The following is a 25,484-nucleotide window of genomic DNA, read 5'->3' as shown; positions in this document are numbered from 1 at the left end:
TAATTACAATATAGATTGTTATATTACCTAAACCAATGCTGGAGTTATGTTTATCCCCTCCAGGCTGTATGTGCGTAACTTCTGGAGTCACGAGAGCCGGTTGCCGGGGGCGACGCTGGAGCGGATGCTGGTGGTGCTGCGTTCTCTGTACTCCCCACGCATCGAGGAGCGCTTCCTCAGCCTGGCCACAGACCTGCTGCTGGAGAGGACCAGCCAGAGCCCCGACTACACCCGCAACATGTTTGAGTACCCGCTCTCCGAGTGCAAGTTCCAGGTCTGCTTCAAACTGGGCACAGTTATCAAATAATATTTTGTGTAGGCAACACAACCAACTCAAAGTGCATCTTCAGGAGTCTTTGTTGAGACTATATTTCAAAGAAATGAAATGGAGTAATGATTTCCCAATTCCCCCGGGAGCACTCCGTGATAATAAGTAGCCTAAATGTGTTACGGCATTTTAGTCTATCAATAATAGGTTTCATGTTTCCCTTTGCTCTCTCCTCTCAGGAATACAAGGTTGATGCGAACTGGCGTCTGCGCAGCACCGTGCTCACCCCCATGTTTGTGGAGACCCAGGCGTCTCAGAGTGAACGGGGCGGCAGCGCAGGCTCCCAGCCCAGCAGCATGGACGGGCAGGTCAGGGCCACCCAGGGCTCCCTGGAGTTCAGCCTCACACAGGCTCCAGGCGCAGGTATGGGAATCACACCTGCCTCAGATATAACCGTGCAAACAAAAGGCAGGCATGGTGAAGATGATCTATGCATTTGTGCATATAGAACTGTTTTTAAAATGTACTTTATGTAAACATGTTAATGAGATTATGCTGACTTCATGTGATATACATATAAATAAAATCTCGAGTTATTGTAGCGCAAGTGAGTGTGTGTGCTTGCTTGCTTGCTTGTGTGTGTTAATGCTTACGTGCTTGTGTTTGGGTGCTTTTCAGGCAGACGCACTGCATACAACTGGCTGACGGGCAACAGTGTGGACACGCTGGCGGAGTACTCCCTGCCTGCCTCGGAGTCCATGTCCTCGCTGCTGGTGTTTGGGAAGAAGAACAGACCCGCCTCCTGGAAGAGTGTGGGGGCGGGCTTCGGCTCGAAGCGCAGCACCGCTCCATCTGATGAGGCAGACAGCAGAAGTGCAGGTGATCAGACAGTCACTGACAATCAGCCAATCAGACAGTTTTATACTACAGACAGATTAGTAAACTTAATTTCTATTGGTTTATTTTTTTATTAGTTGTATTGGTTTCGTAAACTAATATCAGTGGAGTAATCGTTGAAGTGCGGTGACTAATCAATGAAAAGGAGGCTTTGCCCTCTTGGCCAAATCATATAGGACCATTATAGATATATTGTAACTACTTCAGTCCTACCACTATACCCTGGTATACAACTGAACTATACTCTAATCCCTGCAGTAGCATACAGAACTGTGTAGTTTCAAGGTTTCTTTCTCTTATCAGCCGAGCGCGAGCGGCGGGCTGATATTCTGAGGCTGAGGAGGCGCTTCCTGAAGGACCAGGAGAAAGTCAGCCTGCACTTCGCCAAGAAGGAGATCAGCTCACAGAGGCAGGAGAGGGTAGAGTGGCCTGTTTCTGCTCCTCTTGGACATCTGTGCGTCTTTAAAAAACGTCTTGTGTGTTGGGGGCTCCATGCTGTCTCTGCTGGAGAAGAGGGTGGCCATTTTGTGAAACCCCATTTGGGTCTCACTGGCTGAGGTTTGGATTAGACATTGGCACACATTTTGCTTAATGTATTTGTCATGTTGCAGTGCGGTTGCAGTGTGTGTCTGCCCTCTGGTTGATGGCAACAGCCATGTTGGTAACCTTTTTCACATCTGTCTGCCGAGCAGGAAAAGCGAGCAGAGCACAAGATCCGGAAGGATGCCCAGGTGACTCTGTACCGCAGCTACAGGTCGGGAGATCTGCCCGACGTCCAGATCCAGCACAGCAGCCTCATCGCACCACTGCAGGCCCTCGCACAGGTAAAACACTAGCCTATACTCACACACACGTACTCATACAAAGACACACACACACACACACACACACACACAGACAGTAGTTAAGCCACACAATGCATTATGACAGTATACCTACACAACACAAAGACAAATAAACACAGATGAACACAGAAGTACATCATGCGACGCACTGAAGCACATACATTTGCTCAAATACTTAAACATGCAATTAAAAGTTGTACACACAAACTCGGACAAATACACATCAACTTATGTATCTGATGGAGCAGATGTCATTATTATTGGTGCACATATTTGGATAACTCCAATTTTCCACATTTATGAGTTCAGCTAGGGCATTCACTGATTTTAGGGGAGTCTGGTAGCTCTGGTGTGGGTCAGGGCTGGGTTCGTTCCAGACTCACCCACTTTCAGGATGACCTCATTGCGTATGGATTTCAGTGGGCAGACTGGGCACTAATCACTTCCCCTCCTCTGCCAGAGGGATGCCAACCTGGCCAAGCAGCTGTTCAGCGCGCTGTTCTCTGGCATCCTCGCTGAGATGGAACGCTCCAAGTCCTCTGGTGAGAGGAAGGGGGTTCTGGAGGACCTGCTGCAGAACATGAACATCTTCCTGAACAAGAGTACTCTGTACTTCCCCCCGTTTGTGGCATGTGTGCAGGTAAGAGCCTCCCTCTGTCTAGCATCTAGATATCACATTTCCTCACATGGTCATTCATTTGAGAGGTACTTTGCACATCACACATTTAAGCTCATGTTTGTAGTTGAGTCTCAATTAAATTTCAAATATGCAGTTGGGTTGGATTCAATTTATTGTCATTGCACAGAGTACAAGTACAGAGGCAACGAAATGTATAAAGAGAGGTGAGAGGTGTTGCATGCAGGCCCGTGTTGAATCCTTGACTCTTGACTCTTCCCTGCTGTAGGATATGAGCTACCAGCACAGGGAGCTGTTGGGGGTGCAGCCTGCGGCGGTGAGCTCCAGCTGCCTGGCCAGCCTGCAGCAGCCCATGGGCATCCTGCTGCTAGAGGAGAGCCTGCTGAAAGGCCCCGCCGCCGTGCCCGATGAGCCCCCCTCCAAACGGGCACGTGGACGCAGAGAGCTGCCCCCCGACACCGAGCGCTGGATCCACCTGGCCAAGTATGACCAACTCCCTGCTATTTCGCTCACCTTGCTATTTCCTTTTTTATCTTTCCTTATTTTTATCTCTTTTTTTTTTAAATGTTTCTCCTTTTCAAGGCATATCTTGTCTGTTTCTCTTTCACCTCCCTCCACTGTCAGTTGCATTTGGTAATAGTTATCTACCTGCCCCTTCTATATGAAAACACATTAATTTCTAACAGTACATCCCGTCTCCTTCCCTCCTTCCCCCGAAGGCTGTACCGGTCTCTGGGAGACTATGATGTAGTGAGGGGCATATTTGGAGGGAAGATTGGCACCAAGGCCATCACCTGTTCAGCTCTACAGGCAGAAGCCAAGAGTGACTACGCTGAGGCTGTCAAGCTCTATAACGAGGTTCTGGTTTCTGTAAACTATTTAATCAGTGCTTAATGCTCTGATGCATAAATTGCCAGGGAACAATAAGCATGTCTATTTATGACTATTGCTCTGTCCTGAGCTGTGTAGGCGTTGAACTTTGAGGATTGGAAGGATGGTGAGCCGCTGGACACAGAGAAGGACTTCTGGGAGATAGCGGCGTTAGACTCCTACAGTCACCTGACCGAGTGGAAGTCCCTGCAGTACTGTGCCACTGTCAACATTGACGACAGCTCACCTGTGGACCTGGAGAAGATATGGAGTGAGCCCTTCTACCAGGTGGGCTCCATGGTGACCATGCCATCTTTTGAAAAGCATCAAATCAGGCTGCTCTGTAGAGCCCAGAGAGGCTTATGTTACACTCAATTGAACAGAACCATGGCAATGAGGAGTAAACCACAACTTAGAGCCCACCAAAACCTGAATCTGTGGAAATGTATCATAACCAGTCAAAATGTGCTAATTATTTGTGTTGCGTTATTGGGTACCTGCGATTGTCTCTGTGTGTTTGTTTGTATATGTTCACAAATCTGTTTTGTGTTTGTGTTGTGCGATTGTCTCTGTGTGTGTGTTTGTGTATGTTCCCAAATGTGTGTGTGAGTGTGTGTGCGTGCGTGCGTGTGTGTGTGTGTGTGTGTGTGTGTGTGTGTGTGTGATCCCTCCAGGAGAACTACCTGCCCTACATGATGCGCGGCATGCTTAAGCAGCTGCAGCTGGGCGAGAGGGACCAGGCGCTGCTCAGCTTCGTCGACGCCGCCATGAAGGTGGAGGAGCGCAAGGTCGTCATGGAGACGCACTACAGCCAGGAGCTCAGCCTGCTATACGTGCTGCAGGAGGACTACGACCGCGCCAAGTACTACGCCAACAACTGTATGCAGGTCTTCATGCAGGTCAGCAAGCCAAGTTGGGCCATCTAACTGTCTGTCAGAGAAACTTCAGTTTTCATTCCGTCATTGAGTCACCAGGAGGTTGCGGTTGTCAAACTTCCCTTTGAATCCGTTTGGATTATATAGTCAGACAGTTCCGCAAGATTCACGTGTAATGCTGTTGTCATTGTAGTAGTCTGAAAGAATGATGTGAACCACGAGCCTTATTTCTGAGCTTTCTGTTTTAAACTCTTTCCATTCATATTCAGATGTCTTAGTACACTTTGTGTATTTGTTTTTTAAACTGATTCACTGACTAAACTGGTATACTGGACATTGAAATTGTGAAAAGTGAAAGATGCAGGGGTCATATTGATTTGTCAGAGATCTAGTAGCAGGTGTAGAATAACCCTAGTACTAGCATGAGGAGTCATAGTAGAGCTGTATTATATTTGTGTTGTGTATCTCATATCCCTGATTCTGCTGAGTCTTGTCGGTTGTCGTGTTGTAGAACTACTCCAGTATCGACCCACTGCTCAACCAGAGCCGGCTGACGGTGCTGCAGTCTGTGCAGGCCCTGACTGAGATCCAGGACTTCCTGCACTTCATCACTGGAGACGGTAGTTATCTCCCTGCCCTTGGGGTGACATGTCTCATGTTCTCAAACTTTGTGACAATCTTTGTGTGTTTTTAAATCACGGCAATTTTTTTCTCTTTTATTTTTTTGGTTGTACCAGGGAGCTATAACCTTTTGCTTGTGAATTAACTTTTCTGTATTTTACATCTGTATCTTAACATAGACATAACTGTCTGATCTGAAATTGAATCAGTATGTTGCTGTTGCTGTTCTTCTGTCTAGTTTCTGTGATGTCTTTAAAAAATCTCATGAGACTCTGGACCTCCCACTACCCTGATGCCAAAACTGACCCCATGAATGTTTGGGATGACATCATTACATCTCGGTAAGGTTTGTTCTTCAGCTCCTGTCATGTGTGTTCTGGTATGGTAGGAGAATAGAGAGGAGTCCTGGAGTCCTGTTTTAATCCTTGGGTCTCTTCTTCACTTGTCTCCACTACAGATGCTTCTTCCTGGATAAGATCTTGGAGAAGCTGAAAGTGTCTGCGCCAGACGACAGCATGGAGGTGGATAGAGATGGAATGGATGTGGACCAGCCAGAGGACATGGAGGCGCTCGTCAAGAACTGCAAATTCAACATGAAGCTACGCATGGCTGACAGCGCATGGAAACAGGTCTTCATGGAGCTCTAGTGCTCGCCATCATTCACGCTGCTCTTTGTAGTTCAATGTTCTAGTAATATCATCGGTTCATCTGCCTTGAATCTGTCAGTGGCGGGAATAAGTTATACTACTACTGTAGGCCGTACTACTGAACTTTTATCAAATGTATTAAGACCAAAAACAGAACAGTATTGTTTCTGTTAGCGTTGGGCTTTCCAGAAGTAAATTTTGGCGTCTGCTCAACCCATTCCAGAACTGCTTCCCCGTCTCCACCAAGCTGCTGAAGGAGCTGCACCGCGAGGCGAAGACGCAGGATGACTGGCTGCTGCGCTGGGTGCACAGCTTCAGCCGCTTCGCCCACAGACGCAGCACAAGCCTGGGGCCCTGTGAACAGATCAGCAGCCTGCTCAAGACCGTGCCTCTGCTGGGTCAGTCTGCAGTCCTCCCCACACAAACCCCTCCCCACGCAAACCCCTCCCCACGCTAAACCCCTCCTGAGTCCGTCTGCAGTCCTCCCCACGCTAAACCCCAGTCCTCCCCACACTAAACCCCTCTCCCTCCTGAAGCAGTGATGAAAGTTAACTGGTGTATTTTGGCAATATAGCCAATATAGCAGTGTTGTGAAGTAAAAGCTGTTCCTTGGGTTTGTGACCCGGAGCACAAAACTACACTGTGGCTAGTGATCTATACCACCTTTTTTATCTTTATACATAAAGATCATTACACTATAATTACATGAGGACACGCATTGTAACTTTTATTTGAGTATGGTCATATATTGTTATTATTTGCTTGGTGTTTTATTTCAGTGATTTTAGTACCTGACTGATATCTGACAATATTTGCTGACGCACAGTGACTAGGCAACACTGACAATACTTAACTTAACTCCGATTTAAAGAGGGAGCTGTGAGCTGTCTAACACACTGTCTCGCGCTGCCTGCCGTCCCTTAGAGGAGACTGAGAAGCAGAGTGAGCTGTCGGGCCGGGGGCGTGTTTACCGCAGCCAGCGCATCCTGATGGGCACCTCCTTCCACCTGCTGGCCTCCGCCATCAGTCAGAGCGCCTCTGCACTGGAGGCCGTCGGCAAAGACAAGGCAGACAAGCTGCTGCAGTATGCTGAGGCTTCCTCCACCAGCACACAGGTGTGAGAAGAGGCCATTACATTACTCATGTCTGTGATAGGGTGGTTGTTGTTAGTAACTGCCGATCACTACTGACAACAATTATTTGTTCATTGGGGCCTATAACTTGGATTGTTTGCCATTGGGTAGCACAAATGCTCAAAACTATCTAAAGCTACAATATCTGTGAGCAGTGTTTTTGTACTGTTTTCCAGAGAGAGCTGCCAGTTTGATGTCACTGAGTGTTGCAGTAATTTAGGCTGTGTCCACGTGTGCATGTGGTTGCGTGTACATGTGCGTGTACATGTGCGCATGCGCGTTTGTGTTTGTGTTGACACAGTTGGAAGTTGTGGAGAAGCTGGAGTTGCGTGCCCTGGAGCTGCTGCATAGCGCCACCCGCAGGGCAGATGAGGAAGTGCAGTCTTTTTCCCAGGACAACTGGGACACTGCGGGCATCATTGAGGCCCACATGACCTTCGCCAACTTCAGTGACAAGATACTCAGGGAGGATGAGCAGAGAGGAGGAACAGGTAAGTTATAATCTGTGAACTCTTAGTATTCAAGTGGGGATAGGGATGAATGTGGTCTTTCACATAATTGAAGGACATGTACAATACAAAACAGTAGCAATCATTTCCTAGTATTTCATTTTAATCCAATGTTTAATGTATATTTTTCATAGATTATTTCTAGGTTAAATGATTGTGATTGGCAGTTGTAGAAAGTGAACATCATTCTCTATATGTCAAAGTCAACACCTTCTGTAAACTTGCTGCTCATTTATCGGTGTGTGTGTGTGTGTGTGTGTGTGTGTGTCTGTGTGTGTGTGTGTGTGTGTGTGTGTGTGTGTGTGTGTGTGTGTGTGTGTGTGTGTGTCAGTGAGCAGGATTGCGGAGCAGCAGGCCCTGCCGGTGTGTGTGGTGGAGTCCATGCTGAAAGCCCTGAGGCTCAACTCTGAGGAGGCTCGCCTGAAGTTCCCCCGGCTGCTGCAGCTGGTGGAGCTCTACCCTGCAGAGACCCTGCACATCATGGCCAAGGAGGTGTGTGTGTGTGTGTTAGAAAGAGAGTGAGAGACACACAGAGTGGCAAGAAGGGAAAGAGAGACAATTTAGAGGCAGAAAGTTTAGGTCTGAATTTGAAGATTGATCTGGATTTTGAATGCAGCATTCATCAAACAAAAGCTGTTGTGTGTTAACTCATATTTACATATATTGTTTGTGCAATTTATGAACTGATGGTTTATCTTTTACGGATGAGTCAACGCTGTTCTTTCATAGGTTGTCACAGTCCCCTGCTGGCAGCTGATTGGTTGGATCAGTCAGATGATGGCCTTGCTGGACAAGCGTGAGGCGGTGGCAGTGCAGCAGGTGATCTTGGAGATAGCAGAGTCCTACCCCCAGGCTCTGGTCTACCCCTACATGATCAGCAGTGAGAACTACTCGTTTGAGGAGACGGCAGAGGGACACAAGAATAAAGAGTTTGTGGAGAGGTACGAGGAGTTGTGGTATCGTGAAGTAATGGGGACATTACATTTAAACGAGTGGCTTGGGTGAAATATCAATGCTAAACGTCTCTTAGTCAAATGTTATTGAAGGCATTTAAATGAGGAGCATAGCTGATACAGTTGCTCTGGTGTACACACCCTCAGGGATTGACAGGAATAACTGAAATTTCTCTGTGCGTGTGTGTGTGTGTGTGTGCAGGCTAAAACCTCTGCTTGATAAGGGAGGGGTCATCCAAGATTTTGTTGATGCCTTGCAGCAGCTGACAAACCCTGAAATGCTCTTCAAGGTATGACAAGCTGTTTTGACATCTGATGCACAGCCCCAAGTCAAGGCTTGATTGGATGATGATGAACTAGCTCTCCCTCTCTCCCATTACAGGATTGGTGGGATGAGGTGAAGAATCGGCTGGACAAACCCAGTCTGGACAAGAAGATGATGAGGGCTCTGTATGATGAGATGCACTCCTCTCTGTGTGATTCGAGAGCTATGGGGTTCGGCTCTTTCCGCAAGAAGTTCATACAGGTTAAGAATTGTGTATACCACACTCTTACTATACTTCACTCTCACACATTAATATGGTTAGGTTTTATCAGTGGACACATCCACAATGATAAAAGCTGCATAATAGAGATGCAATATATTAAATGGCTTTAATATAATTGAATATGAATATGAACACTTTAATATACAGGAATCTGAAGTGAAACATGCAATTTCAATTAATTTCTCATGATCTCATTCATAGACTGAAATATTTGATTGGATTTCAACTTTTCTTAATCCCTCACTCAGAAATTCTCTAAAGACGTGGAGAAGATGCTGGGCGCGGGTGGCTCCAAGCTGTTTGAGAAGCGTAAGGAGAAGCTGTATTTAAAGCAGGTAGATGAGCTGACCGCCTCCATGCGGGCCTTCCAGAAGGAGCCGGGGAACCTGAAGGAGTACTCGCCTTGGTTGAGCAACTTCAGGCCCGAAACCCTGAGGAATGAGCTGGAGATCCCAGGTGAGGCCTGGAAGTCTTCCAGCATCACAGTACAGGAGCCTACGACACTCCTAGTGCCTGCCCAGACAAGTGGAATGTAGACAATTCCGTTTTTAGCAAAAATAGACCAAAAAATAGCAAGAATAGTTTAACTGTTTTTTTTTTTTTCCCATCTGTGCCATTCCAGGTCAGTATGATGGCAGATCAAAGCCTTTGCCTGAATATCATGCAAAGATTACAGGATTCGACGAGAGGGTAGGTTGTACATAATGTGATTAGCATAAGACTTCAAAGCAAATTGGCATTGTTGGACATATTTTATGCACAGGTAGTGCAGTCTCAAAATGAGATTAGTCTATGCAATTTGATAAAGATAGTGATGCTTTTTAAAGTTGAATGTGGCTGTAGTTATATCAAGTTGAATCTGACTACATTTTCGATTACCTTTTATGGCTCAGGTGAAGGTCATGACCTCCCTCCGGCGTCCGAAGCGCCTGATAATCCGCGGTGACGATGAGAAGGACTACCCGTTCCTAGTGAAGGGGGGTGAGGACCTGCGCCAGGACCAGCGCATCGAGCAGCTCTTCAGCGTCATGAACATCCTCCTCAACCACGACACCGCCTGCACCCAGAGGAACATGCAGCTCCGCACCTACCAGGTGGTGCCCATCACCAGCAGGTACCACACCTGTACCTAATACATCAATGTATTACACACACATGTTGAAGATCAATGTGTAGATGTACATTTAATGTGTGCGAGAGTGCCGAGTGAATCAGTATTTAACCGATACTGAACATAACATATTCACACACTTACAGTTTAGAACCACTTACACTATGAGATAGAATCACATGAGGTACTGCAATTTTACTCCTCTGAAGAATGCCTCTAGGCCCCAGAAGCTAGGTGTTCACCACAAGCCCTTGAGAATGCCCTGCTCCTAGTGATTAATGGTTAAGCGGTTTTATTATTGTTGATTCCCTGAAGGATTGGTCTGATTGAATGGATGGAGAACACCTGCACCCTCAAAGACTTCCTAGCCAGCAGAAGAACAGAGAAGGAGCAGAAGCTCATCACAGCGTACGGTTTCTCCTCTCTCTCCCTAGATTATTAAAATAACATACTTCTTTCAAATATCTTAAAATACTCTGTCTTCTTTATCTTAGACCAAATGAAGCGTATGCCAACTGGCTCTATACATTTGGAAAGGACATCAGGCAGTACACTGAAACATATAAGTAAGCAAACAACCAACTATTAAGTTCTTTAATTTTCCATTTTTCACCAACAACAAGTCTTTGCAAAAAGCATTCTAATGCATCTATTTCTCTTTGATAAATCTATAAGTGTTAAAATGCAGTTAGTCGCCACTGCCACGGTCACTGTCAGATCAGTGTTCTCCATGTGTTAAATTTGGTTATGGAAATTTGGACATAAAGTGATTGCTGCCATTTTCTACAGGAAGGCCAGCCGTACAGAAGTCGTCAACAACTTTAGGAAGCTTCAGCAAATGGTCCCTGAAGATCTACTAAGGTCAGCACTCAGTCAGTGTTTCAGACTGCACATACACACAGCAATGTAATAATGTGACGGTCATGTTGATTGTTTGTTGTTGCTGCTGCAAAGAATTGTGGGACGGCATTATCTCCTTTTGTTTTGTAAAGGATGGTCCAGTGTTCTCTATGCTAAAGGAGTTAAGAAAGGAAGCATTAAAGCACCTTTCCGTTAGCATTTAGAGAATTTGACCAGCTCTTATCATGGCTGCTACTTAGATGTGTCATTTCAGTTAGCAACCTTCCAAAGCTAAAAAAGCCTATTCGACCACAGCCTTGGTATATGGACTCGATACTCCTTCCTTAGGTGGTGCAAGGAAATGTAATTTGATGACTGGGGCTTCTGTAATTAGCAAAAACATTGTAGTGTTGGCTTTATAAAAGTGGTTAGATCTTGTGATATCTTGGGAGAAACCAAAAACCCTAAGAAGCTTTCAGTGGCCACAAACTTGGTTGAATATTCTCCAAATGTAGCACAGACCATCTTCAGACAAAGCCTCACAAAGACAGACTTTTTTATTTTCAAAACCATTTTTTCGTTACCGGCTATCGAATTTGGCACAGGAAGTGAGCTCACATTTGGCCAGTCTTTTGTCAATTTACATTAAACGTTCTTACAGCCATGCCCTTGTCATGACATCAAGTTCTCATGGCAACTCTGGCCTGCTTTGCCCCCTTATCGCTGCCTGCAGCTATGTTAGTTTTCTATAATTCTGTTGTTGTGATAGCAGTGATTGAACTATTATGTAGTCACAGGGCATGATGGTCTTAATTGATTTTATCATTTTACTCCTTTAATTAATGATTGTGGTGACGTGGTCTTTTATACGCTTATGCTGTCTCTGTGCAGGCGTGCATTTGTTCGGATGAGCACCACCCCAGAGGCTTTCCTGTCACTGCGTTCCCACTTCGCCAGCTCCCACGCCCTGCTCTGTGTCAGCCACTGGCTTCTGGGCATCGGTGACCGCCACCTCTCCAACTTCATGATCAACACCGAGACCGGCGGCATGATCGGCATCGACTTCGGACACGCCTTCGGATCTGCTACACAGGTGTGTGTTACCATGACTCTGCTTGTCAACGTCCCATGGAAGCATTTAAAAGGCCTTCACGAAACCTAAGACATCAACTTAACATCAGACAAAACACGAAAGGGTTTTTTTCTGCCCTCAGAAACATCACTCTGTACTGATTTGGTATGAAGACAACTCCAAAAAGACAGCAATCTTGAAAATAAACATGAATGAGTACTCCGTTTTGAAAAACACTGATTTGTTAATGGCGCACAAACAAGCTTGACCATAAAAGTCTCCTCTGTGTCCCCCTCCCAGTTCCTCCCGGTGCCAGAGCTGATGCCGTTCCGGCTGACGCGGCAGTTTGTGAACTTGATGCGGCCCCTGCAAGAGTCAGGCCTGATCCGCAGCGTGATGGTGCACTCGCTGCGAGCCTTCCGAGAGCAGCCCGATCTGCTGCTCAACACCATGGACGTCTTCGTCAAGGAGCCCTCACTCGACTGGAAGGTAAAGGAGCGTTTCCAGGTGGCAAGAGATAATGACGCCTGCTTTTTGTGAAACTGCTCTACGCATTTATAAGGCTTTACACATTTCAGTGTCAACATGCCCTTTGTGATGTTCTTCTGCAGAACTTTGAGATGAAGCAGCTGAAGAAAGGTGGGAAGTGGATGGAGAGTGTGGATGTCAAGGAGATTAACTGGTACCCACTGCAGAAGGTCAGCCTCGCCCGGAGGAAGCTGGAGGGAGCCAATCCTGCCATCATCACTAGGTACTGTGGGTCTACCTAGGTAGTGGATGTGTAGTTTTACTGCAGGTGCATTTGTCATGAGAGTAGGACATGATTGGAAGTTGATCATTTCTGCCTGTTACAAGTTATTTGTTAGGGTTGAAGCTTCATATACTATGTGTATTTTTCACTCAAGCTAATTTCTATGGCCAAGTTATTTATTAAGAAGTGGTTGCGAGTTATTCAGTTCAGTGCCTTTGTGTAATTCCTTTTTCATTGTGTATATGATCTATCAAGTAAAACTGGTTAAAAATAATTTCATCTAATATGGCTGTAGGATTTGACTGTATAAGTAAGTATCTTGTAAGGGCAAATGTTACACCCAGGACGCTGCGCTCGTCTAGTGAGCGTCGTTTGGCACTGCCGTCTGTGCAAGCACGGCAATCCAGACTATTCTCATTTGTAGTTCCACGTTGGTGGAACGAACTGCCTAGTACTACCAGAGCAGGCGCGTCCCTCTCTACCTTTAAGAAGCTTTTGAAGACCCAACTCTTCAGAGCACCTCCCTTCCTAACTGGCACCTGACCAGCGCTTAACTTGCACTTCAGCAGTTACATTCCTGCACTTCTTTTTCCTTGTTTCTAGGTCGTTGTTTTCTAATTCTCATGTAAAGTAGTATTTATTGTTACACCATGCTTTTTATTGCTCTTAGCTTGACTGTTTTCTCCCTTGTATGTCGCTTTGGACAAAAGCGTCTGCTAAATGACTAAATGTAAATGTAGACTGCTTCATTTGGGTTTAACACCAGTGTTTGATTTGTGTGGCAGTGAGGAGTTGATGCTGGGCTTTGAGAAGGACCCTGCAGTGAAGGGAATGCTGGACGTGGTGCGGGGCTTGAAGGAGCACAACATCCGTGCACGTAAAGCGGAGAAGGACCTCAGCGTGGAGGAGCAGGTAGACTGCCTGCTGGACCAGGCCACAGACCCCAATCTGTTGGGCAGGGTCTATGTCGGCTGGGAGCCCTGGGTCTGACATGGACTCAATCGGTCTCCCTCTCACACATTCTCACTGTCTAGGTGCTCATAGACACGGGTACTTACACGAAACACAAAGGCACTGATATATAATAAATGTCCCTGGGATGTTGAACAGGCGTGACTGACTTACCAGAAAAGCTACATATTTTCAGGATGAAATTCTAGCCCCAAAAAAGTACTTTGTAATAGAAATGGACCATGATGTCATGACCACATAGGCTCACAATTAAGGGCCAAGATACTCTACAGCCGCCAGCTGATAACCCCCCTCTGTCATGGATATATGTCAGAAGATATATGTTGGCATCCATGTTGTCACTAGTCGAAACTAATTATGACTCTTTGTCCTTGTCAATAAACGACACCACTGTTTTGACCAGCTCAGTTGTTTTGTGTTGTACGGTTACACTCTTTCTGTCCTTATCAATAAAAAGCACAACTGCTTTGACAGGCTCAGTTGGTTGACAAACATTCTCTTTTCTTTATTATTTTTTTTTGCAATGCCCAAAAGTTGCATTCTGCACTGGCAATCACCTGGTTCATATGGCTTTATTAGTAGACCTGTTATATATACTAAGGCAATCACAGGCCGGGTTCACAGTTGCTTCAACATAAAGCATCTGACAAGGAACAGGGGGTACAGACATTGGATTATTTTTACCATAGCAAGGTGGTGAAGCAAATCACTCATCTTATCATGGCAAAATATTGAAGGGGGGAAAAATGCGGTTTCTTCATAGAACTTCATTACACTGTTTATACAATTGTACAACAATCGGTCATCATTAGCAGACTTCACCTTGTCAAACAACAATCTTTACCATCCTTGCTCTAATCCATGATTGTTTGTGTAAATCAAAATTGATTAAGCTTTGTGAAAGGCTTTGGGTTTGAGCAAGTGTTTCCATTGTGCATGTCTTTACAGAGGTCAGGAAGGGAGTCAGACAGAGATACATATCGTTATTATACAGACATACCGTATAGTTAATACATAAAAGCACCCCATATATATATATACATATATATATGTATGTATATTAGACAAACAAAATGGCCACCACTGAATGTGCATAGTGTTCAGATACAAAACTGTCTAGGGCAATACACAAGGCCAAGGTACCGTCAGTTGTGACACATTTAATGTGCCTTGCACCGACTAGTTTTGTTTTGAATTTTTTTTTTGTTCAGGTTTATTATTTTTCATTATTATTATTATTACTACATTTTGGGCCTCCAGCCACCAATAAACTGCAACAGTTTCTTTACCTGGAGTTTAGTTAGCTTAAAGTCCTCTGAGAGGATCTCCTCAGTCAGCTGCAAGAGGAGGTTGCCATCGATCTTCTCGCACACAAACAGGGCCACCACGTCCTCCGACAGCCCTATGAAGTGCAGCGAGTGCGACACCTCCTCAATAGACAATCCTGACAGGTTGGTGGGTGGTTTCCACGACGATTCCAACATGTCTGTGTGCGAGTGCGAGATGGCAAATACCTCGGTCGCGGTTGTGGTGGTTTGTTCCTCCTGCTGCTGCTGCTGCTGCTGCTGTTCAAATGAGCTCTTTGCAGCAGAGTCCACCAGTTCTGTGGCGTCAGACTCAGCTGCTGCCACCATCGCCGTCGCCATGTCCGTGTCCTTCCTGGCGTCACTTGGCTTGGGTGTCCTCGGGGGCAAGATGGGGCAGGATTGGCTCTGTTTGGCATCGCACTCCTCAATGGGCTTATCTCTGCACACCTCCAGTGTGTAGCTGGTGGACTTTGTGTGGAACTGGCCCATGTGGGACTGCAGCGAGGATTTGGAGGACGCAACTCCCCCTCCCCTGTGGCTCCCCTCAAAGTCAAACAGGCCAGAGGTGCAAGCCTTGGGCGTGCCGGGGGTGCGCTTGCGAGGGTAGCTGGAGTAGCTGCGGCAGTGGATGGAGGCAAAGTCTCCTGAGGCGCGCGAGTCGGCGCCGCAGAAGTCGTTGGGCCACGACAGGCGGGAGGGCGTGCCGTCCAGGGGCGAGGGGCACAGGCAGGTGCTGGTGCCGCCTACGGAGCCCTCGCCCGCACGCAGCCAGTGGCACGGGTAGCATGGCTGACTCTGCTCGTCTGAATCACACACCTCCTTCTCCCCGCTTCTGCTGAGAGGCACACACACACGTACATGTCAGCATCAGATCTTTCCTTCATCACAGACTGTGGCAACAGCTAGGTAAATGTCAATGCTTGGTGTCACAAGATAACCATTGAATCTGCAATGGCCAAGCACTACTTTGGTATACTTCATAGCTAATGCAGTTGAAGACTAGATTACATTTTCAAAGTGAAACTTGTCCTCTACATTTAGTCTTCACAAGGACTAATTCCTGTCAAAGGAAAGAAATCCTATTTGAGCACATTTGTTGTTGAAATATCCTCTCCTGGCCTGGTCAAGACCTTTACACTTCAGAGCGCAAACTGAATGCCGTTGTGTAAGTGAGTGGATCAGGGTGGGAAATAAAATGTCCCTTGTGCTGTGGCTTTGCTAATGGCACTAGAAATAACATTGCCGTGATTTCCATTCCCAGGCGCCTGATAAAAATACAGGCCTCCAATGTACTTGAGGTCACTTTGGATAAAGGCCAGCAGCTAAATGTAATGTCATGTCTGAGTTGCCAGTTCTTTTTATTCTAATTCACAAATCAAGCACGACAAGACTGACATGAAGGCCAGTCCCATATACTTGAGCTGCGTGGGCTCCTTGCCTGATTTTTAAGCTAGCTGAATTGGACAGCGGTCATATATTACACAAGCTTCATCACACTATCATTATGCACTTCAACACAGGTCAAGTACTTCACAACACGTTTAAGTGTTCTTAAGGCTGTCACACAGTTGGCCAGTTTTTGTTTGTTTTTGTTTTCAGTCCACTATGCTGAATGAGGGGCAACGCTAAAACTCCTGCAAGTTGATATCTATGGATAAACTGCCTCTCTTGTGTTGCCAAAAGCTGCCAGGTACATTGTGGCATTCTGGGCAGCCATGTTACATATTGCTTCAGCACACTGACACATAGCTTAGGATTTAGTATTAGGTGATGTTCTACTACACGCTGCACAAACTAGTGCAGCACCCAGCTGTGTGGTCACAGTGGCCAATCATCCACAGGGCAGAGCAGGGTTCTTACATGTTGTGCAGGCCAGAGGAGTAGTAGGAGAGGGTGGGGCTGGGCGATCGCGTGTCCTGCTGCCTGGCTTTGGCCGGGGGAAGCGGAGCGGCGGCGGCCGGGGCGGAACACGAGAGGACACCCGTCTGCTTGGAGCTCCGTGGAGGGATGGGTGGGGCGTTCAGGAGCCGACACTCCTCCTTCACCTGTCAGAGAGACGAGAGAAGAATAATCAACACTCTTAGCTAGACGGTGGTGATGGCTTGTAGAGCATTCCTAAAAATTACTGATCTCAGGGTCCAAGTATCATGTTTTCTTTGTCAATAGTTTTACCTGGAAAGAAAATTATTGATTCTGAGATTCTCAGTTCTGTCCAAATAACTATACAAATAAGACCATATGGTGACTTATCATTGGTCCAGAGGTCCAGATTTCAGCAACCCTGTCCAAACACTTTGCAACAACTAAAGACAACAAAGCCACTTGGGTCAAGGACCAAAGCCTGGTTTGTGCATCCATTCGAATATAATCTCCTTAAACAAATCATGCTGTGATTTAAGGACAGTGTTTACCTGTAATGGTTTATTCTCTATCAACTTTTATGGGGATATTATGGATACTTCCTTATGTGCTTGTATGAGTAGAGTATGCCGCGCAGTGGCGTTAAACCAATAAAGCATGGGCATACCGTGTGCTACTTTGCTTTGCAAATATTTGTCACTGAAACAGCCACTTTTTTTTTTCTTTTTACAAATTAACTCAAAGGAAGGTTGTGCTTTGTGTCCGTGTATGCCTTAATGACTAACACAAATATTTGCTACTTTGCGGAAAGGGGGGGGGGAGGGGGTGGGGGCGGCAGAGAGAGAGGTTGCATTCCTGCCAACTCTGAAGAGTGTTGTGGTATTTTGGTGGATTAAGTGTAAATGGGCTTCACTGAGAGAGTAACGTGAAGCAGACGTATAGGCTCACCTTCATCCCATCAAGAGCATGAAGCAGGCAACTTTAGAGATGACAGACCAGACATTTGCATAAAGCTGGTGACTACTGGCTCCTCTCAACGAGACTGTCCCCTTCTAAGCCTTGTCTACGCGGGGAGAAGCTGAAATCACTGGGCCGAAAAGATTCACTCTTCTGTTACTGTTGATGTTTGCATGTAGGAAATAACTGCGTGTGCTGCATGGTGAGGTCATCTTAGTCTTTCCTTTAAATCGATGATTCATGCCACTGGAGCTCTAAATATGGTTTAATGGTCTCTATGCACCGCCCAAGCAAAAAGAAAACAATAACAAGCAGCGTTTTGTGTTTGCCATGTCTGGATGCTTAGATAAAAAGATAATTCTGTTGTAGAGAAGGCAGCACCCTTGCTTCCACTAAAGTGAACTGAACCGAGACACTAAATGAAATCCACTTACATTTTAAACGGATTTAAAACATAACCTAATGTTCTATTTACAAAATGGCTGAGTGAGATCAATAGTCACAAGCCTCTGAAGTCATTAAACTACAAAGTACAAGAGTGTGATTTAAGATTCTAAGCTATTCATTCAGTTATCATGGTAGATGCCAACTTACAGCTTCAGATTTGGGAGGCACCGGGGGTGGAGGTAGATTGAGGTCCGAGCTTAAGAGGGGGCAGGCGGGGCCTCCTACTGGGTACTGCAGCACAGGAGTCGTGTTGCCCCTGACAACGGGCTTGCAGTGTTCCGTTAGCGTTAGCGCGGAAGAGCATGGCGCCTGGCTCTTAATGTGGTCGAGCCACAGCTCTTCGTAGGGTACGTCAGACTTGAGGGAGCCCAGCCCTGGGCTGCTCTCCGTCAGCTCGGGCAGCAGGTAATCCGTCTCGGGCGGCTCCGGAGGGGCGTACTCCCCGCACAGGCTCACGCAGCCCTGCAGGTTCACCTCGCTGTTGCCGTGGAGGTTGCTGCCGTAGACACAGACGGAGAGGCGGTGGAAGGACTGCGTCAGCTCGTCTCGGGCCGAGCTCAACGAGCTGGGGAGGTGGACGTGGCCTGGGCATCCGTTGCTCCCGCCTACCCCACCTCCTCCACCGCTTCCACTCCCACCGCTAATCCCACCTCCCCCGGTCCCAGCGACCCCAACCTTCTTGGGGCTCTTGCCCTCCTCGCTCCAGTCCACGCGCACGTCCCGCACCGCCCGCGAGTAGTCATCGATGTTGAACTGCTCCTGGCAGAAGGTGAACCAGCGGTGTACCACCGTCTCCAGCCACGGCTCCCCCTGCAGGAGCCCCTCGGGCAGCAGCAGGCGCGGCAGCAGGGACACGTGCAGCGGGAAGTGCACGGGCAGCACCTTGTTGGAGCGCAGCGCGCAGCACACCACCACCGTCTTGGTCTGGATGTTGACCAGCTTGTAGCGGTGGCCCTCGCGGATCAGGTGCAGGTCGTGCTGGTTGCGCGGCGGACTGCTAGGCACGGTCACGTTGACGGGCAGCCGTGTCTTCTCCACGATGGTGCGGATGATGTGCTCGCCCTCCTGCATCTGCAGCTCCAGAGGCGAGCACGTGCTGAAGCGGCCCTTGCACTGGAAGGGCAGGCTGATGCTCTCGTTGGTCCGGTGGTTCATGCAGATCAGGCACGGCATCTTGCCGCGGCCCAGCTTGCCCAGCGAGTTGAGCTTGCCGATGCGCTTGAGGATGGTGTTGAAACGAGACTTCTCTTTGGCCGTCTTGGCGTACAGGATCTCGGCCTGGCCCATGAGAGTCAGCTCGTCGCCCGTGTTCAGGGTGATGTTGTACACCTCCGTGTCCTCGTTACACTCGCCTGAAGCCATCTGCATGAGGGGGCGACAAGCATCATGAAGTTAGACACAACTCAGGTGCAGGCAGCATCTGTTATCTTATGATGTGGAGTTCATGCAGAGCAGAGTGTGTATAGCATCATTGCAAGTATAACAAAATACCATTTGAGAGCTAAATGTACAGGTGTTACCATCATTAACCTCATTTCAGCGTTATGGTGTGTCCTTAAAATGCTTTATGATCGACATGCTTGTAACAGACATAATCATGGCATAAGTTGGAGGGAGCCAATTTAAACATAGCGTTTAGGCACAGGCTGCCAAACATCGGTCCATGAGAACTAATATGAATCTAAAGAAGACTGACCTTGACATTGAAAGTGATTTCCTCCATCACGTATACCCGTTCTGGAAAAGCCTTGGCCACCTCCTCCACACTGTTGAAGTACTGCACAGGTTCCTTGACGTCTCTGTCCTGTTCAAGTAACTTAAACTGGCCTAAGAGAACCAAGAGAGGCATGGACAATGTCGCCCACATTGTTCCAATAAGTCACAATAATGTGATTTCAGAGCTTTTGAAAATGTCATTAAACTCCACATCTTCAACTGTTACCGGCTAAGAACAAAGCATTTAACAAAACCTCTCTATAGAAGCTTTGTCAACCTTTAACATCAAAGGTGCATGTTCCTTCCAACACCCTTATTTACCACACCATATGTCTGGAGCAGGAACTAACCGGTTTGCAGAGGTTAAACTTGAAATAACCTGCCTTAGTGTTCTCTGAGTACTAATGTGGTAAGTTATACACAGTGGCGAAACCACCGGGGTGGCAGCTGCCACCCTAAAAAATTGCTTGCCACCTCACTTGCCACCCAGGTTGTCAGAAGTGTCTCCTATGATATAATATACATTTATTGAATGGTATTATATTTGTGCTACTTAAGCTGTTGCTCTCTTTGGTAACTTGTTCTAAAATCTTTAAGTTCCCTTTCCCCTGTAAAATGGTTAAGTCCATGAGTCCGCTTTGCTCTCTTGTCACTGTGGTTGCCCATCTCCGCTCCATTCCAGTGAAGAGAGAAACGGTTTGAAAGCATTTGAGAAGCGAAAAAACAAACTGGAGACAAGCCTACTGTAGGCTTGCAGTGATGAAAGAAGTGAATCGTGAATCAAGAAAATGTGATGGGTGGTCATATGTGATAGACAGTTCCGTTGTAATTTCAATCGTTTATTTAATTGCTAGCTTGCAAAAGTCGGTAGCACACAGTAGCTAGCTCGCTATACAGCTTGCTTGTGCTAGCTAGCCTTGAAGTTACCACTGTTAGCTTATAGGCCAGGCAAAGTAACCCATTTTGGAGCCAAAAATAGAATTAATTGTAAAATATTTTTTTTCAGCATAGATCATTTCTATGAGGTATCCAGAACAACATACTAAAAGTCCTAAGAAATCCTAGTTGAGGAAATATGTTTAATTCTCATCAGTCTGAGACGTGCTAATAATGCAAGGCAAAAATACCTCAAATGTAATTTTTTCCTTTACTCCTATCAAAATAAAACTTTACACAATGAAAGTACCCATGAAAAGTAGCATTTTTGGTATTACAAGTTTCTTTGAAAAAACATTTGAATATGCAAATGAGCTATACACTAATCGAATATGCCCAAAACACACCCAAATAGGCTTAATTTTTTTCTTTACTCCTACCACAATAAAACTTTACATAGTAAAAGTATACATGAAAAGTAACTTTTTTTGTATTACAAGTTTCTTTTGAAATGAATTTAAATATGCACATGAGCGTCACACTTATTGAATATGTCCTAATTGCATAGGCAGAAACACCATACCCCTGGCAGGTACTACCAAGCCAGGCAGTTTTCAGGTTAGAGGCCAGTCTAAAAGCAGCATTGCCATCTCCCATTGGCAGTAGGGATGATTGGATGAAGATTGGGCCAATGTATTTGTCATACATATAAATGGTGTTTCTGCCTATGGACATATTCAATAAGTGTGGAGCTCATGTGCATATTCAAATTAATTTCAAAAGAAACTTGTAATACAAAACATTTTACTTTTCATGGGTACTTTCATTGTGTAAAATTTCATTTTGATAGGAGTAAAGGAAAAAATTACATTTTTGAGGTGTATTTTTGCCATGCATTATTAGCACCTCATAGAAATGATCTATGCTGAATTTTTTATTTTTTTTACAATTAGTCTGTTGTAAAACGCTACATTGCCTGGACTATTAGCTAACCAACGTCTTACTAATAATAATAATAATAATAATAATAAAACTTTATTTATATAGCACCTTTCATGCAAAAGAATGCAGCTCAAAGTGCTTTACAGCAAATACATAATATGCACAAAGAAATTACATGCACATAAAAATAGACATCAAAGAAACATAACTCAGATATAGTGCAAAAAAAATAAAATTATAGAGATATATTTAATCTAACCCCTTAAAATTTAATTAAATTAAATTAAAAGTATTTATATATATATATATATAGTGCGAAGTGGTAGCTAGTTAAAGGCTAATGTGAAGAGGTACGTTTTTAGTTTTCTTTTAAAGATGTTAAGCGAGCTGGCTTCCCTGATGTCTATAGGCAGTATGTTCCATAGCACTGGGGCGTAATTGACAAATGCTGCGTCCCCGATTTTCTTACGGCTTTTGCTGGGAACCTCCAATAAACCAGCATTCGATGATCGCAGTGTTCTTGAGGGCAAGTATTTGACTAGGGAGTTTGCAATGTAACTTGGTCCTAGCCCATTAAGGGCTTTGTATATTAGGAGAAGGACCTTAAAGTCAATTCTAAAAGTTACTGGAAGCCAGTGCAGAGCAGCTAAAACTGGACTAATGTGCTCTCTCCTCTTGGTTCTGGTTAATAGCCGAGCTGCAGAGTTTTGAATGAGCTGAAGTCTCTCAGTGTTTTTTTTTGGGAGGCCAGTAAGGATTGCATTATAATAATCAAGACGGCTTGAAATAAAGGCATGAATCAGTTTTTCAGCATCTTTTTGATTTATAAATGGCAGGACTTTAGCTATGTTTTTAAGGTGCTAATGTCTTTAGTACAGTAAGGTGGACTGACAGAAAATGTTATAGCAGTTTTTTCTCAGTTTTTATTTTCATTACGTATGTAGCCTAACTGTTAAGCTATTCCGAAATCAGATTTTAGATACCACTAACGGTTTTCTCACAAAAAGCCTTTTTCTGGCTGTTTTTAAGGTACTCCGTCATGTAGCCTACAGCAAACTCAGTAACAGTAAAAAGTGTGCGTTCTTTTGTCCACCCTATCTTTCGCTAGCTAGTTAGACTAGCTTTGGTATAGGCTAAATTATTTTGTATGTGATAACCTAATACATACAGAACAAGCCATTAGAAATTCAATTGGCCATTGTTTTCACTATCTGGATTTGTATAAACAAATACATATAGACACCAGGCATGTGTGTGTGTGTGTGTGTGTGTGTGTGTGTGTGTGTGTGTGTGTGTGTGTGTGTGTGTGTGTGTGAAATGCCACCCTTGAATTTCAACTTGCCACCCTTCTGCCACCCCATGTAAAGTTTTCTAGAATCGCCACTGGTTATACACATACCAAATTCCATAATATTCATCTGATTGTGACATATTATTTTAAAGGGAAACTGTTGGTCTGAATTTAATCAATGAATGCTTTTCTCTGCAACATCGTTGGCTATAGTCATGTAATGCAAGTCAGTGACTGGAGAGAGAGAGGAAAGTGTTGTTAGGCTGACTGAGTTCAACTCACTCACTCACACTCTATTCGCCAGTAGCTGACATTTTTCGAATGAGACAGCTGTCATTCCTTGAGGCTTAGTGAGCATTCAGACTTTTCACTAACACACAAGTGCATTTTAAATGGAAACAGAAAGGGAACACACAAAGACCAAACCAACGTCATGGTGGACTGGCTCACCCTCGTAATGGACCGGGATCTCGATTTTGGGGCCGATGACATAATGGCCTTCCTCCAGGCTATGGGCGGTGATTGTGGTCCACTGCCGACATGAGTGAAGCAAGAGGTAGTCATTTTCACGCAATCCCTCCACTGTCTGCCCTGAGAAAGAATGGATGACACAGCCTGTTCAGATGTAATCTCCTTATCGTCTGAATTGATTGATCTGTTCAGGCTGATATTATTTGTTGGCATATATGGGTGGTGAAATCTGTACTTGAAGGTTACTTCTTTAAAGGACAAATGTATTTAAATGTAAAGAAAAGAAGAAGAAAAAATCGTGGTAATATAAATGATCAGACTACTTGCGTTAACACAGATCTTGATAATCCAGATCACATCATGAACAGGTGCAAAAAAATTGAACTACAATCCGCAGTCGACGACCTGCATCCACCAAAGTATTTCCTCCTCACAACAATAGAATGTCAAAGTGTTTCAGATTGTATTCGTGTGGTTGGATAAAATAGTTCCGCTCCAGACTTCTCTTTCTTTATTATTTAAATGTAAGCAGGAATGTATTTGATATTTAAAAGTGCTGAAGTTATCGTATTCAAATGCAATATCCTGTTAACCTCAGCCAGAAAAAAACCCATCGAGAGGAAGGCCAACTTCTATCATATCATACAGCCTTCCACAGGCAAATTCAGAACACACTACGAACACAAATATTCTGTTCAGCAAATAGCGCAATTTCATCTCCAAACGGAGCTCAATGCAGATTGCTTGCTTGACCAGAGCCAGTCATATGCATAGCTAGCTAGTCAGCACACATTCCTGTTTGCAAGGACAGGCCCACGATAGAAATAAAAACTGATGAAGTATGGTCGAAACAACCTTAATTTGAAGACAAAAAACTGACTGCGCTTGTTAGCTTTTATGCGGCATGAATCGATGTATTTGGGAAGCTAAATGATAAGCTGGCTAGTAGGCATGCAGCTCCGACACCCTCATAAAAGTGATTAGCAACTACACACCATTTTCCAAATCAGCTAATGTAGCTCGTTTGGAATCTGGGGTGAACTGGTTGTTCACACAAGCTCCTCTGCTAAATAGAGCCAGCTTGCTAACGTTGAGCTTCCATTTTCATGGTTCTCAAGTGAATTTGGCAAGTAAAAATTGTTACCAGGCTCAATTTCACCGTTTCAACGTGTCCAACGTTCAATTGGTAAATAATCAAACTGTGGGTGACATATGAAACATAGTTACTAGGCTAAAGCTAGCTGGCTAACAAAGTATTTTGATTGTAACCAAGCTCTGCTAGCTACCTACGGGAAAGCCACCCACGTTCAGATTCTTGCAAAGTTGCCAACTTGCCTTGCTAGGGTGCTAGCCATCTAGCACAAGTTGATGATGAAGTTTACTGACTGTGTATTACGGGATAGCAAGAGAATGCGCTTACCACCATCCAGTTTCACAATTTGCGGTAGTCTGTAGGCACTGACAAGTCGATCCAGGGACAGAGTCGTCGTGCTCCATGTTACATCTTTCAAATTGTTGTACAACATTGATCCCAGGTCCATGTTAGCTTGCTAACACAATGACATACACACCGCCGCATTCATTTGCACTGTATAATGGTTCTTGCATCGGAGAATATTTTCCTTGATGCTCTTTTGTCTTCAGTTTAAAACAATACTGAATTGTCCAGAAGCCATGTCAGCTCAACAGTCTATTTACACTGACAGGAAATGCCATATATCAAACCATAGAAATCTCGTCCCTGGGAATGAGAATTTCCTCCTCCTAGCGCCTGTGGTTGCTTGGGCAACTTCAACCGGTGTCTTTACTCACTGCATAGTGGAGTGTAGACGGGCTCTAATCATTCTTTGATAGGCGCATGGGTGATGCATTGTAACGTGACTATTCGGTGCAGTTAATATTCATCTGATTTCAACAAATTTCGCATTCTTCAAACATTTTGACTGAAGGTCAATAAATGTCAGATTTTTATGTTAATTTTAATAAAGTCTAGTTGAATGATCAGTTTTCTTTCCCACAGGTGTGGTAAAGGTTTAGCAACCATCCGAAAAAGGTCCAGCTTGGATCC

At 45.2% G+C, this 25,484-nt stretch overlaps 2 protein-coding genes and 1 long non-coding RNA gene across 4 annotated transcripts in view; 1 reads left to right on the top strand and 2 right to left on the bottom strand.

The window, feature by feature from the left end:
* The window catches only part of prkdc (protein kinase, DNA-activated, catalytic subunit), a 37,257-nt gene extending 23,214 nt beyond the window's left edge, over positions 1-14,043 (top strand). The window contains exons 57-86 of the mRNA XM_031584394.2: positions 64-274; positions 508-691; positions 947-1,147; positions 1,469-1,584; positions 1,858-1,989; positions 2,471-2,650; positions 2,916-3,130; positions 3,367-3,505; positions 3,617-3,805; positions 4,192-4,416; positions 4,904-5,012; positions 5,252-5,354; positions 5,471-5,642; positions 5,884-6,058; positions 6,585-6,775; positions 7,095-7,284; positions 7,634-7,794; positions 8,032-8,243; positions 8,458-8,545; positions 8,638-8,781; positions 9,052-9,259; positions 9,426-9,493; positions 9,697-9,917; positions 10,230-10,322; positions 10,409-10,480; positions 10,704-10,775; positions 11,646-11,847; positions 12,127-12,315; positions 12,438-12,577; positions 13,363-14,043. Coding sequence (XP_031440254.1) covers positions 64-274; positions 508-691; positions 947-1,147; positions 1,469-1,584; positions 1,858-1,989; positions 2,471-2,650; positions 2,916-3,130; positions 3,367-3,505; positions 3,617-3,805; positions 4,192-4,416; positions 4,904-5,012; positions 5,252-5,354; positions 5,471-5,642; positions 5,884-6,058; positions 6,585-6,775; positions 7,095-7,284; positions 7,634-7,794; positions 8,032-8,243; positions 8,458-8,545; positions 8,638-8,781; positions 9,052-9,259; positions 9,426-9,493; positions 9,697-9,917; positions 10,230-10,322; positions 10,409-10,480; positions 10,704-10,775; positions 11,646-11,847; positions 12,127-12,315; positions 12,438-12,577; positions 13,363-13,567 — 4,807 coding nt within the window. The 3' untranslated portion in view covers positions 13,568-14,043. The remainder of the gene's footprint in view (positions 1-63; positions 275-507; positions 692-946; positions 1,148-1,468; positions 1,585-1,857; positions 1,990-2,470; positions 2,651-2,915; positions 3,131-3,366; positions 3,506-3,616; positions 3,806-4,191; positions 4,417-4,903; positions 5,013-5,251; positions 5,355-5,470; positions 5,643-5,883; positions 6,059-6,584; positions 6,776-7,094; positions 7,285-7,633; positions 7,795-8,031; positions 8,244-8,457; positions 8,546-8,637; positions 8,782-9,051; positions 9,260-9,425; positions 9,494-9,696; positions 9,918-10,229; positions 10,323-10,408; positions 10,481-10,703; positions 10,776-11,645; positions 11,848-12,126; positions 12,316-12,437; positions 12,578-13,362) is intronic.
* On the bottom strand, positions 9,225-10,223 carry LOC116224466. The gene is made up of 3 exons (XR_004165605.1): positions 10,076-10,223; positions 9,683-9,932; positions 9,225-9,316 (listed from the first exon to the last, which is right to left on the bottom strand). It is a non-coding gene; the product is annotated as an uncharacterized LOC116224466 (long non-coding RNA).
* On the bottom strand, positions 14,030-25,241 carry garem (GRB2 associated, regulator of MAPK1). Of its 2 annotated transcripts, none has more exons than XM_012815163.3 (6): positions 24,837-25,241; positions 23,396-23,536; positions 19,817-19,947; positions 18,268-19,482; positions 16,717-16,901; positions 14,030-15,688 (listed from the first exon to the last, which is right to left on the bottom strand). In XM_012815163.3, the coding sequence occupies exons 1-6, from the start codon at positions 24,955-24,957 to the stop codon at positions 14,791-14,793; spliced, it is 2,691 nt and encodes an 896-aa protein (XP_012670617.1). In that variant the 5' UTR covers positions 24,958-25,241; the 3' UTR covers positions 14,030-14,790. The 2 variants fall into 2 exon arrangements, with proteins under 2 accessions (XP_012670617.1, XP_012670616.1); XM_012815162.3 differs by having other exon boundaries at positions 14,030-15,691; positions 24,837-25,240.
* Positions 25,242-25,484: the final 243 nt, after the last annotated feature.

This window comes from Clupea harengus, chromosome 17 (genome assembly GCF_900700415.2).
Source record: "Clupea harengus chromosome 17, Ch_v2.0.2, whole genome shotgun sequence".
NCBI lineage: Eukaryota > Metazoa > Chordata > Actinopteri > Clupeiformes > Clupeidae > Clupea > Clupea harengus.
This window is presented reverse-complemented; position numbering and strand designations above follow the sequence as displayed.